Below are 11,385 nucleotides of genomic sequence, written 5' to 3' on the forward strand. Positions count from 1 at the left end.
AAAGGGCCCCGGTGAATCGCATCTTCCTGGTCTAGAGTTCCTACAGTGGCTGGATTCCCCTTTGAAGATTGTGTGGTGTGGTGAGGAGGCTCAACTGACCGGTACCTGCAGCCCCCCTCCACCCGCCACAAGGGGAGGTACAGGGATGTGAGAGATGCTCTGAAGCATCTCTGTAGCAGACCCACTAGTCTTCCTTAAGGTCGGAGGAGGGATGTGGCTCCAGCCTACGGTGATTGCTTGAAGCAAACGTTTACATATCTAGCTGGGACGGTGTGTGGGAAAAAAACAAACCACGAGGGTGTCACCCACGTTTGCTGGGTGTGAAAGCCAGATTATTTAGGGCGGGGTGCATGTGTGTAAACTCTTCTGACATCTTGTAAGCTGGGACCGGCAGCCTATGGTTGGATTTCAGTGTTTGGGAGCAGTCTTTGTTTTCGGAAAGGAACCCTCTTGATCTCAGTCAGACACACACATAATTTGGAGCAGATAGCAAAACAGCGAATACTGGAGAATTGGATTTGAATCCTGATTCTGTTGGTAGCTCGTTGCTTAGCTTTGTTTAAATGCCCAGACCTTCTAGGCTTTAGTTGTGTCTTTTGTAATATTCATAGCATTTACTGGACCTGGTTGTGCAGGCATGTATTCACAGCTACTGGAAAAGCTGAAGCAGAAGGGTCATAAGTTCAAGGCCACCTTGAGTGATTTAGTAAAAACCTGTCTGCAAATTTAAAAGGCTGGAAGGGACCTTGAAGAGATGGCTCAGAGATTAGGAGCACATATTGTCTTGCAGAGAACTGGGTGTCAGTTCCAAGCACCCATATACACATACTCACCCAAACAGGCATACACATAATTTTGAGAAATAAAATATTTAAAATATTTTAAAATGTTTAAAATATTTAAAATAAAATATTTAAAAATAAAAATAGTTCATGGGGGTAGCTCAATTGATGCGCACACCTAACATTCACACAACTCTGGGTTTGATGTTTATAAATGGGGTGTGGTAATACACACTTATAAACCCCAGTTTTCAGTAGATGGAGGCCTGGAAACCAGAAGATCATCTTTCAAGGCCAGACTGAGCTACATGAAACCCTGCTTCAGAAAAGTAAAAAATAAAGTATTGGAGTGAAAAGGGAGAGGGGCTGGGAATTGAGTGTGCTGGTGCACACCTGTAAGTCCCAGTACAAGGAGGTCTGGAGAGATGGCTCAGTGGTTAAGAGCACTGGCTGCATTTCCAGAGAACCCAGGTTCAGTTCTGAGCACATACACGGAGGCTAACAGCAGTCTAGAACTCCAGTACCAGAGGTCATCCGATGCCCTCTTCTGGCTTCCTTGAGCACCAGGCACAGATATGCATACAGACAAAACATCGTTACACATAAAATTAATTAAACATTAAAACCCAAGCACCCAGGAGGTGGAGGATTGCCTCGGTTCAAGACCAACCTGGGCAACATAGTATCAGGCCATCCTGAACAACAGTGTGATAGTCTGTTTAGGGGATGGGGTGGGGTAGTTTTAAAAGGTTGAAGATACAGCTCTGGGGTATAAGAAAGCGTACTTCTGTCCTGAGATGAATTTTGCTGTGAATGAAAGCTATTATGAGAGGTATAGGTGGGCTATCGTGCAGATAATTCCATTCTGTTGCCAACATCTCTGCACTGGATTCTCCATTTCTAGCCCCATAGTTGGAGTCATTTACAAAAACACCCTTGTACCAAAACATCAGAGTTCCTATATACACAGGAAACTGAGACAAAGCAAGAGAAGCAGTTTGTTGCTCAAGGTCATAAACTCAATAGAAGATCAAACTGAGTTCATTTTAGGTTTCAAATACTCCAGGTCTGGTGGTGCTCTCACCAAATCTCTGTACCTGTTTTTTGCGGCTTACAAGTCTGCCCCAGTGTGGGTGGAACTGTCCAGGAGCCAGAATTCTGGTTCAAAAAGGGCCTGGCTACCTACGGTCCACTGCCCAACTTCCGGCAGGCCACCAGGGTCAGAGGTATTCTCAAAGAATCTCTTTTTGGCTGTCCGGTTTCAGCTCTAAGCTCCCGCTGGGAGCGGAGCTATATCCGAGCGACAGGCGAGGGAGCCAATGCTGGTCGGGCTATAGGCGTGGCAGCCAATCAGGGTCCGGGGGCGCGGAGGGGGCCGGGAGGCAAGGCACTCAGGCTCCTGGGGATCCCCCGAGGCTGCTCATCCCAGCCCCACCCCCTCCGTGGACCGGGCCCAGCCCACCCCAGCTCAGGTTTGTCAGCAGGCGCAGGCTAATACTAGCTGGTTCCTGCGCACACGCAAGGCAGACCTTGAGTCGGACCTATCGCCCCCAACGCCCCGGCCTGGGTGTTGCCCTCGCCCACGCCTCCTGCCGGTCGCTACCACCCTTAGCTTCTCAGACTGAGCTCGGCGCCCCGGAGAGGATTAAGTAAGTGCTGAGATCGGCTGCTTCTGAGCAAGAATGGAGGAATCAAAGGGTCGTGGAGGCGGGCGTAGGGATTGAGATAGGGACCTGATGGCATTCAGCTAGCTTCTTGGAGGTCGCGGTGCCCACCACTTTTATCCCGGTGTTCTTCCCTTCCCCTTTAGACCCCGGGGCAGGCCAAGAAAATAGTTGGTAGGATGGCTTGTCTCCTTTTTGGCCAGTAATAAACAGACTCAGAGCAAGTTAAGGGTCTGGTCCAAGGTCATGGCTGGGATCAGTGGCAGAGCCCAGAAGAGAACCTGAGACTTCTTGCTGAGCCAAGCTGGAGAGGACAGAAAGGAATGCGCGTCTACTCCCTGCATGACTCTCTGCCAGCTTTGCTCCTTCCCAAGGGACCATGAATGATATGTGCACACCACCCACACATATGTGCACACCTGCAAGAGGAGGCATCCCATGTACACCTATGAGCCACACAGAGAAACGTGTGTAGCCATCAGCTAGGAATCCTTTCTCTTTCTAGGTCTGCCCCTCTGTAGCACTGCTAAGAGTCATTTTCATCCTGCTTTACCCAAGACCCACAGAGGCTGGGTGATCTCCCATCCTCTGCTTCCAAAATAGGAGAGAAATAGGTGTTTCGAAGTGGGTATTCCATCAGCACCTCTGAAGATGTAACTCTATGCGTTATTTCTTGGACCACCCCTGCCACCTGTTTTGCCAGAGGATCTAGCTCAGCCTATCCTTCCTCCCTCTTGGTGTCTCCACAGCAGCCCCACCCTAGCCCCAACCATAGCCTGGGTCTCACAGCCAACTAGGTCCAGAGACGGCTATGCCCAGCTCCTCCTGGGTTGTTGGTGGTAGTGACGGAGATTTGGAACATTTTCTGGGTGCCTTCTGTGGACAGGCCATGTGCTTGGCTAAGTTCTTTCCCTCTCTGGAGACTTATTCATTCTGACATGCCATTAACCCTACAACACCATGGGGTTGTTCTTAGTATTTCCCACTTTGAGAAGAACTAGACACATAGAAGAGGGGTGACTTGCCTGAGGTTATATCAGGTCTGTCTGAATCTTAGGCAAGTATTTCTCAAGCAGGATGAGGGATGTGGGTGCAGGGAGTGAGGAGGTAGGAGAAGTAGGAATTACAGAGATAATTGTGCAAGGGGTGGACTTTTCCTTCCAGGTCTCCTGTGTCTTCTCCCATCTTCCAATTATGATCACTATAGTCATCATGCATGGGTGACAGGGCTTTGCCTTCATGTCCCTATGTCCCTACCGAGGCCCGTGTCCTAATACTCCATGAACTTGACTAAGTTCTGCCTGACTTAGCTCTGTCTTGAAACCTTTACTTCGTCGTGCCTTCAGATTCTAGAGGGACTTTATCTCACAGACATGCCCCTAGCTGTAACTCCTGCTTTTATTCTTGCCTTTCTAGAACTGAGAGAGGCAGGGGTCTCCCGGCAAGGATTCAGCTGTGCCAGTGGTCATCACGGTGGTGGGAACTACAGCCTTGGACACTCCTAACGTCAGGAATCAGTGGGCAAGTTGACTGCACACTGGCAGTCTCCCAGCATCAGCATGAACTCCAGGGTCCCAGCCACACAGAGCTGGTTCGGCAGCCACCCACCCACCACTGAGCCTGACTTGGAACCTGCCACTGAAGGTTCTACCACAGAGACCGCCACCCTCAGCCCAGAAACCACGAGCTTCAATGACACCAGAATCCCTGATATGGCAGGTGGTGCAGCTGGTGTGGGTACCATGCTTCTGTCTTTTGGGATCATCACAGTGATTGGCCTGGCTGTGGCCATGGTGAGAGCCGGGGCAAGCAGGAGAAGGTCTGGACGACTGTCCTTTGGGGGAGGGTGATTAGTGTTTAGACTTATAGACTAGCTAATTAGAATGTCTATTATGATAATGTCTATGATAATGCAATCCCCTCCCACCCACCCCTAAGATTTTTTACTGGGACCCAGATGAGCAATTCTAATGGGAAGAACCAGAAAGGAGTCTGAATGACACATGGTGTTTGGGTCTGGGGTTTATAAGATTGGAGTTGGGGAGGGGTTCATACACAGGGTCTTGATAGGCAGATGTTTGAAGCCGGTAGGAGGTTCTGTGAGCAGCAAGCAGGGCAGTGAAACTGGAGTGTGGGGGTTTCAATAGCAGTAGAGGCCCGAGATAGTTGGGATATTGTGTGGGATGCAGTCTGGGTGGGAGGAGGATAGCAGTTGATTTACACATTCCTTTGGGAGTTATTTACTGACTCTCTTCCTTTACCCTTAGGACACAACAGGGCTGGAAGAGACAAGGTCCTGATTTGGGTTTCAGATAAAGAATGGGTTAATAGGCAAGGGGTTTTTATCTGGGATAGGTGGTCAGAGACAGCTGGGAAGAAACTTTAGAGCTCAGATTCCAGGTAGGAGCCTGAACGCATTGTCATGAGAAAGGACAGGGGCAGGCAGCCATCAGAACAGAGGGGAGCTAGAATAATGCTCTTTCAACAGTGACAGACACAGAGACTGTCACTAAAGAGCCACTAGAGATTGTAAAGTTAAGACTAAGAAAAAGGGGGTGCACCTGAAGCCCCCCAGAAGGGCTGATAATAATGCCATTCCTCCCATTGCCCTTTACAAGCAATGATGGCTAGCTAACCTTGAGCTCAGCAGCATGTGGAGCTGACAAACAGGGCTGGACGGGATTCGGGGTGGGGCTGGGGGGTTGAAGATACAGATCAGTAGCCAAGTGCATGCATAGCAGGTACAAAGTCCTAGATTCAATCTTAAGTGCTGGACTAAAATCGAGCAAACGAAAACAAACAAACAGCAGATACAGAGACATACAAAACAAGACAAACAACAACAAAAAACAAAAACTAGGGCAGGGATAGTCATCCATGGCCTGGCTGGTGCCACTGATAAACTAGGGTTGCCATATGGGCCCTGCAGGGTTGGGACAGCTGCCAGGGAACAACTGCTGGCCAGCAAGTAGGGCTAGGGTATGTGACAGGCAGAGGGAGGCCAGGGAGGAGAGCTTTCCTGGGGCAGGAGGAAGGTAGAAAGCTAGTGCTTGCCCTTAGCACCTGTGTGGTGGCTAAAACAGCCTGAGATACCCTAGCCTCAGTGGTAAATGACTTAGAATCTGTCTTGATTCTGAGCAAGAGATTTTGACCTGGGAATTTGATAAGGCTGCCTTGCTTTTTGTCCCTAAAGGCCATCACCACCAAAGGTGGTGACCTTCCCACCAAAGGTAGAGAGGCAGAAGGTGGTGGGACAAAGATAGCAGAGGGCACAGAGAAGAGAGGACTTCTAGAAATGTCCCCCTAGTGCCTCTTCCTTCTCCCTTGTGCCAGCCTTGAGTCATGCCCTGGGAGCATGGAGGAGCCGGTGCCAGCTTTATGCCTCACACAGGAGTGTGAAAAGACCCTGGTGCAGGCAGAATCAGAGCAGGAAAGCTCCCTGGGAGACATGTGGTGGACAGTGAGAGGCAGAGAGATTTGGAAAGGAAGTGGAAGGATGTGCTAAGCTGTAGTGGAAGGGCCACAGGGCAAAGGCACACAGCCTGGATGGGGCTTTTCCTGTAGATTATCGTGAGTCACAGGCCACAGGGGAGGGAGGACATTTGGAGCAAGAGTCACGAGGCCAAGGAGCACACTTGGGGTGCTGTGGCTGGCGCGCAGGCTGGGGATGACCCAGAGACCTGACTTTCTGTTGTTTCTACCCATAGGACAGCAAGGAGTCACTCCATGGAGCAGTTAGATGAGCTAGAAACACTTCAGCGTTTTTCCATTTGAGATCACATGGGAAAAGCTCTGAGCCCGATTGGGAATTAAACAGATTAAAGCTATGAGTGGGCTACAGAGACTGTGGGAGCCACGGGGGCTTAGGACAAACTCAAGGTGGTATTTTTTCCCCTAGGCAGAAGCTGCCATATTTTTTGTTTCTCATTTGTTTGTTTGTTTTTTGAGACAAGGTCTCACTATGTAGCCCTGGCTATCTTGGAACTCACTATGTAGATCAGGCTGGCCTAGAACTTAGAGATCTGCCTTTGCCTCCTGAGTGCTGAGATTAAAGGCTTGTGCCACCACCACCCAGCCAGGCTGTCATAGTCTTGGTAGTTAAAACTTGCCAATTTGGAGAAGAGCAGATGGTGGCAGTAGTCCCTGGAGTCCTTGCCCAGGCGTGTGCTCCCAAATGTCACCCACTTCCTCTCTTGCTGGTGCTTAGTACCAAGGCTTCCTGCTCCTGCCTGTGGGTTCTAGATATGATCTGCTTGTAATCCTTTTACCTTTGTGTCTGGACAAGGGATGAAAGGTCCCAGGAACCTTCTTAGGTTCCTCTAGCATTAGGACTCTAAGGGGTGACCCTGGGGCTCAGGGATGCCGGGCATTGTCTAGAGCTTCTCTCTGTGCTGCAGTCTGCCTACTGTCGATCCGCTGCTCTTTTCAAGTGGCTTTGGTGAGAACTGAGGGGAAGGGACATGCTGAAGAATTCCCTTTCCTCTTTAGCACTGAGGAGTCCCAGGCAGATGCTGAGCGGGCAGTTAGTCAGGATTTGGAGAGCCGGAAACAGCCAATTCCAGACAGGCCTAACTTGTTTTCCTATGCCTGGCCCCCATCTCTGAGTCTCCAGACTCAGTCTGGGATCTGTTGACATCAAAAGATATCAAAGGAGCTGGGTGGGGTTGTATAGGCTTGTAATTCAAGCACTCAGACTGTAGTAGAAGGATGGAGACAGAGTTCAAGGCCAGCCTGGACTACATAGGGAATTCCAGGCACGACTGGGCTGCTTAGCCAGACTGTACTGAGGAGCTGGGGCAATGAGCATGAAGCATATATGTAAGATGTCTGTATGGGATGGGACTGACCCTGAGGACATGGGGACCCACAGGTTCCCACTTTTCATTCTCTACGGCTCCCCCACCATGAGGGCATGCTGGATTGATGGGGACCTTCTTCCTTCACTGTCTGATGCTCTTCCTTCTCTTGCAGGTTTTATACATCAGAAAGAAGAAGAGGTAATTCCCCAAATGGCCCTGAGGCTGTAGCCTATGGGAAGGGCTGGGCTGGGATCCAGGAGATGTGAGTGGGAAAGAAGAAACAGGACCCAGCACTAAGGCTCCTCTCCCTGGAGGAGGGGAGGGGAATAGGGCTGGAATCAACCTATTCTGTCCACTCATGATTGGGGATGGCTACTTTCAAACACAGGCAGTCAGGGAAGAAGATTCTGAGAAAACAAGTGTAACCCTGGTATTGGGAGGTTGGTGGGGAGAAAGGTAGGAATCATGGCCACCCAGATACCCTGATGTCCTAAGTTGACTGCCATGGGCTTCCTGCCTCTGCATCCATCCATCTCTGCATCCACCTTGAGGAATTGCAGTAGGATCTTGGCCCAGGTAGCCCCTGTGGATTCTATGGATCATGGTCCCACCAGGCCCATGAATAACTACTTGCTTATTCTAAGACTACCCCTCTGAGGGTCAAATTAGTACTGTAGGTTCAAAGATGTCTGTCAGTGAATTCTAAGGAAAGACTTAGGTAACTTAAACTTGGTGTGTGGCTCCCTTGGCTACCAGAACTGAGTGAGGGAGGAAAGTTCTTCTCTACCCTCAAACAGACTCTGTCCTACCCCCAGGCTGGAAAAACTGCGCCACCAGCTCATGCCTATGTACAACTTTGACCCCACGGAGGAGCAAGATGAGCTGGAGCAGGAACTACTGGAACATGGGAGAGATGCAGCCTCTATTCAGGCTGCTGCCTCCCTGCAGGCCACACAGGGCAAGGTAGGCACTGGCCAGTTTTCCCACCTAGCCTAGAGCTGCCCTTTCTCCTGCAACCCACCCTCCATCCTTTCCACGCATCTTGCTGGCACCTGCCAGGTGATGAGGTGGCACTTTTGAGCACGTGGGTCTCTTCAGATTTATTCAGAAAATGCTGGGTCTCACAGACTCACTGTGCAAAGCCGGGCTTTGTGGGATCCAGCCTGGTTCAGCTCTGACAGCCTGTAGGTCGTGGAGGCCCAGTTAGAATCTCTGAGCCCAGTTTTTCTCATCTACAGATGGAAATCCTAATTCTTGCCCAGCGAGCTCTCAGGTACTAGCTGGGAAGGGAGAAGAAAAAACAAGCTAACAAAACTTAAAGGCAGGATCGATGGGCAAATACCCTTAATCTCCACTTCAGGAGGATCTGTGGACCTGAGTGGTTGAGTGGGATCAGATTCTTCAGCAGAGGTACCGCTGAGTTGGAGGATGAAGCCTAATCCCTGGCAATCCAGGGAAGTGAGGCCCAAGCCAAACACACCTCCTGTATGCAAAGGGGTGGGCACCCAGGCCCTCATCCTGTCAAAGCCACTGAGCAACCAAACTGCTTGCTGCCATACTTCCAAATCCTCACGTGGTACCATGTAGGGCTCGGGCCTGTCCTTGATCCATCCTTGTTTTTGCCCCTGTCCTTGGGGGGAGAGAGGACTAGATCTTCCTGCTGACAGAAAAAAAAACAAAAACAAAAAAACCATGCATAATTAATCCAATACTAAGCCTGTAGGAAGTGCTGCCAAGGTGACAGGGCAAGCTGGGAATAGCTTGGGGGAGGGAGGTCTTCTGAGCCAGGTCATATTTCTAGACTGAGCTTGGTGGATGGGCGCTTTAGGCATGAGGCATAGCCGGTGCCAATCAAAAGCAGGCACCAGGAAGTGAAGGTGGAAATGGCTGGACCAGAGACTGCCTTTGGTCAATGTTTCTGATGCTCCCTGTCTCCCTGCAGAGCGCTCTCCCTTCCCAGGGCCCGCTGCAGAGGCCCAGCAGGCTGGTGTTTACCGATGTAGCCAATGCCATCCATGCTTGAGAGGCCAGAGAACAGGCCTGGACCTTTGACAAAGACAACTGCCATGGTGCCGCCGGCAGTGCTACCCACTTCCTGACTGTCAAGACCTATTCTCAGGACCAGAGCTGTCGCCACCATTGAGGCAGGAAAGGGCTGCAACAGACCCCAGCTGTGCTGAGGCCCCACCTACTGACTCACAAGCTTGCAGAGAGAGCTCTGACCGGGCTAGTCATTTGGCCTCTGACTTCTCCTGAACCCATGGCTGTGGCGTGGAAGACAGCCTTTATGAAGGAAGGCAAAGAGTTGGCTTCCTGGTCTCCTGTATCCCTTGCATCAAGGTCTGCTTCTCTGATGGGGAGGAAGAGCACAAGTTTGAAGGGGAGTAACTTTTTTTTTTGAGGCTGGAGTCTCTTCTAGGATAGAGAGAGGCAAACAGCCAAATGACTGGATCAGGGCAGGGCAGGGCAATACTTTTTCTTTATTATTATTATTATTATTATTATTATTATTATTATTATTATTATTATTATTTTATTATTTGCAGATATGGGGAGGGGAGGAAAAATTTATTTTATTTTATTTTATTTTATTTTATTTTATTTTTGAGACAGGGTCTTGGCTAGCCTGGAAGTTATAGACCAGGCTGGCCTCCAACTCATAGAGATCTACCTTCGTCTACCTCTTTGAGTGCTGGGATTAAAGGCATGCATCTCCACACACAGCTAGAGCAGCACCATTTATAAGCCCAAGAGGCTCAGGGAGAGAGCTAGAAATGCCCAGTAGATGCTCTGGGAAGGGCTTCACATGCCCAGGAGCTATCCATATGTAAGATATTGTGGTGAATGGGTAAGCATGAGGTCTCCCGGAGGTCTCTGCCATATCCCTGGCTGCCAAGATAGCTGCTGAGGGAGGTGAAATTGGGGGGCTGGGTATGGAAAGATGCAACTCTGTAGATGTTGGGAAAGGCCACACACAGACATATACCTGTTTCAGCATAAGAGCAGGACAGAGGCTCTCTGCCTTGGCTCCACCTTGCAAGCTGATTCCCACCCAGTGATAGGGAGTGGAGCCTTACCACAGGCTACTTCCTCTCCTTCAGTGCTCAGGGCTACGAGGAAGAGAAAAGCATGGCTGGGTTCCTGTATTCACTGTGTTTCTTCAGTAGGCTCCAAAAGCTGGGCACACCTGCTTCTGGAAATGGCTCCTATAAGGGGTTCTGGGAGAGGCTGTTGGTCTAAAGGCAGTCATAGGTCGGAAGCTGGTAGGAAAAGCTATGGTTGCCTGAAAGGGAGTGTCCTTTGAGGAAAAGATCTAAAGAAGTGAGTCTGATTTTAGTTTTTCCCTTCCACCGTATCTGCAGGAAGGGCCACTCAGTGTTCATAGAATATAGAATAGAGTCTGCTGTTGGTCTCCCCTCTAAGTCTCGGAGGTCCGAGACTGATACCATGGGCCTCTGTGCAGAGTAGACCACAGAGACGGAGGCTTTTCTACACTGGAACATGCCATGCACAGAGGCGTGTCCCCAACTTCCCGTCATCCCTGTCCTCGGCTGGTTAGAGGGGATATGGGGGTGGACGTATGCTATTGGGCAGATATCATATGTCAGGAGGTGAGGGGCTAGGAGGATCCCACGGGGAAGGTTCTGGTTTTATTCCTGCCTCTGGCTGCTATAAATACGTTAGCACTTGAGCAACTGGAAAGCTGCGAGTAATTTAGGATGCACAAAGCTGTAATTTAACTCCAGCATCTCAGTGTGCGAGAGCATTAAAGATGTAATTAAGATGTTTACACAGAGAGAATGGAGTCTGTGACACTTGGGGTGCAAAACCCTGGGAAGGGACACAATGGGTGAGGTGAGGATCTGTGGGAGGCCTGGGGACAGTCACTTGGATCCCAGCTATGAGATGGCAGACAGCCAGCTGGTTTGCCTTGGAAATGCTTTGGCGGGGGGGAGGGGGGGAGGGTTATGCTTGACTTGGAGATGGGGCAACAAAGCCTGCAATACCGAGGGGTAGAGAAGTCAAGTAGATAGAATGTTTTGAGATCATGTCAGGAAGAGGGCTTGATCCCCAAAGATCATGGGGTGACATATGGTATCTTGGGGTCCACAAGAGCTATGTCTGAAACACAAAAGTAAA

General features: G+C 50.1%; 1 protein-coding gene across 3 annotated transcripts; it reads left to right on the forward strand.

The window, feature by feature from the left end:
* The first annotated feature begins 3 nt into the window (after positions 1-3).
* C21H3orf18 (chromosome 21 C3orf18 homolog) lies at positions 4-11,035 on the forward strand. 3 transcript variants are annotated; one of them, XM_076917740.1, is made up of 5 exons: positions 4-101; positions 3,863-4,265; positions 7,418-7,443; positions 8,061-8,208; positions 9,188-11,035. In XM_076917740.1, exons 2-5 carry the CDS (start codon positions 4,006-4,008, stop codon positions 9,246-9,248), a joined length of 495 nt encoding a protein of 164 aa, XP_076773855.1. In that variant the 5' UTR covers positions 4-101; positions 3,863-4,005; the 3' UTR covers positions 9,249-11,035. The 3 variants fall into 3 exon arrangements, with proteins under 3 accessions (XP_076773855.1, XP_076773854.1, XP_034339990.1); XM_076917739.1 differs by lacking the exon at positions 4-101 and adding an exon at positions 2,064-2,431; XM_034484099.2 differs by lacking the exon at positions 4-101 and adding an exon at positions 2,146-2,431 and having other exon boundaries at positions 3,863-4,239.
* The last annotated feature ends 350 nt before the right edge of the window (positions 11,036-11,385 follow it).

This window comes from Arvicanthis niloticus, chromosome 21 (genome assembly GCF_011762505.2).
Source record: "Arvicanthis niloticus isolate mArvNil1 chromosome 21, mArvNil1.pat.X, whole genome shotgun sequence".
Classification (NCBI taxonomy): Eukaryota; Metazoa; Chordata; class Mammalia; order Rodentia; family Muridae; genus Arvicanthis; species Arvicanthis niloticus.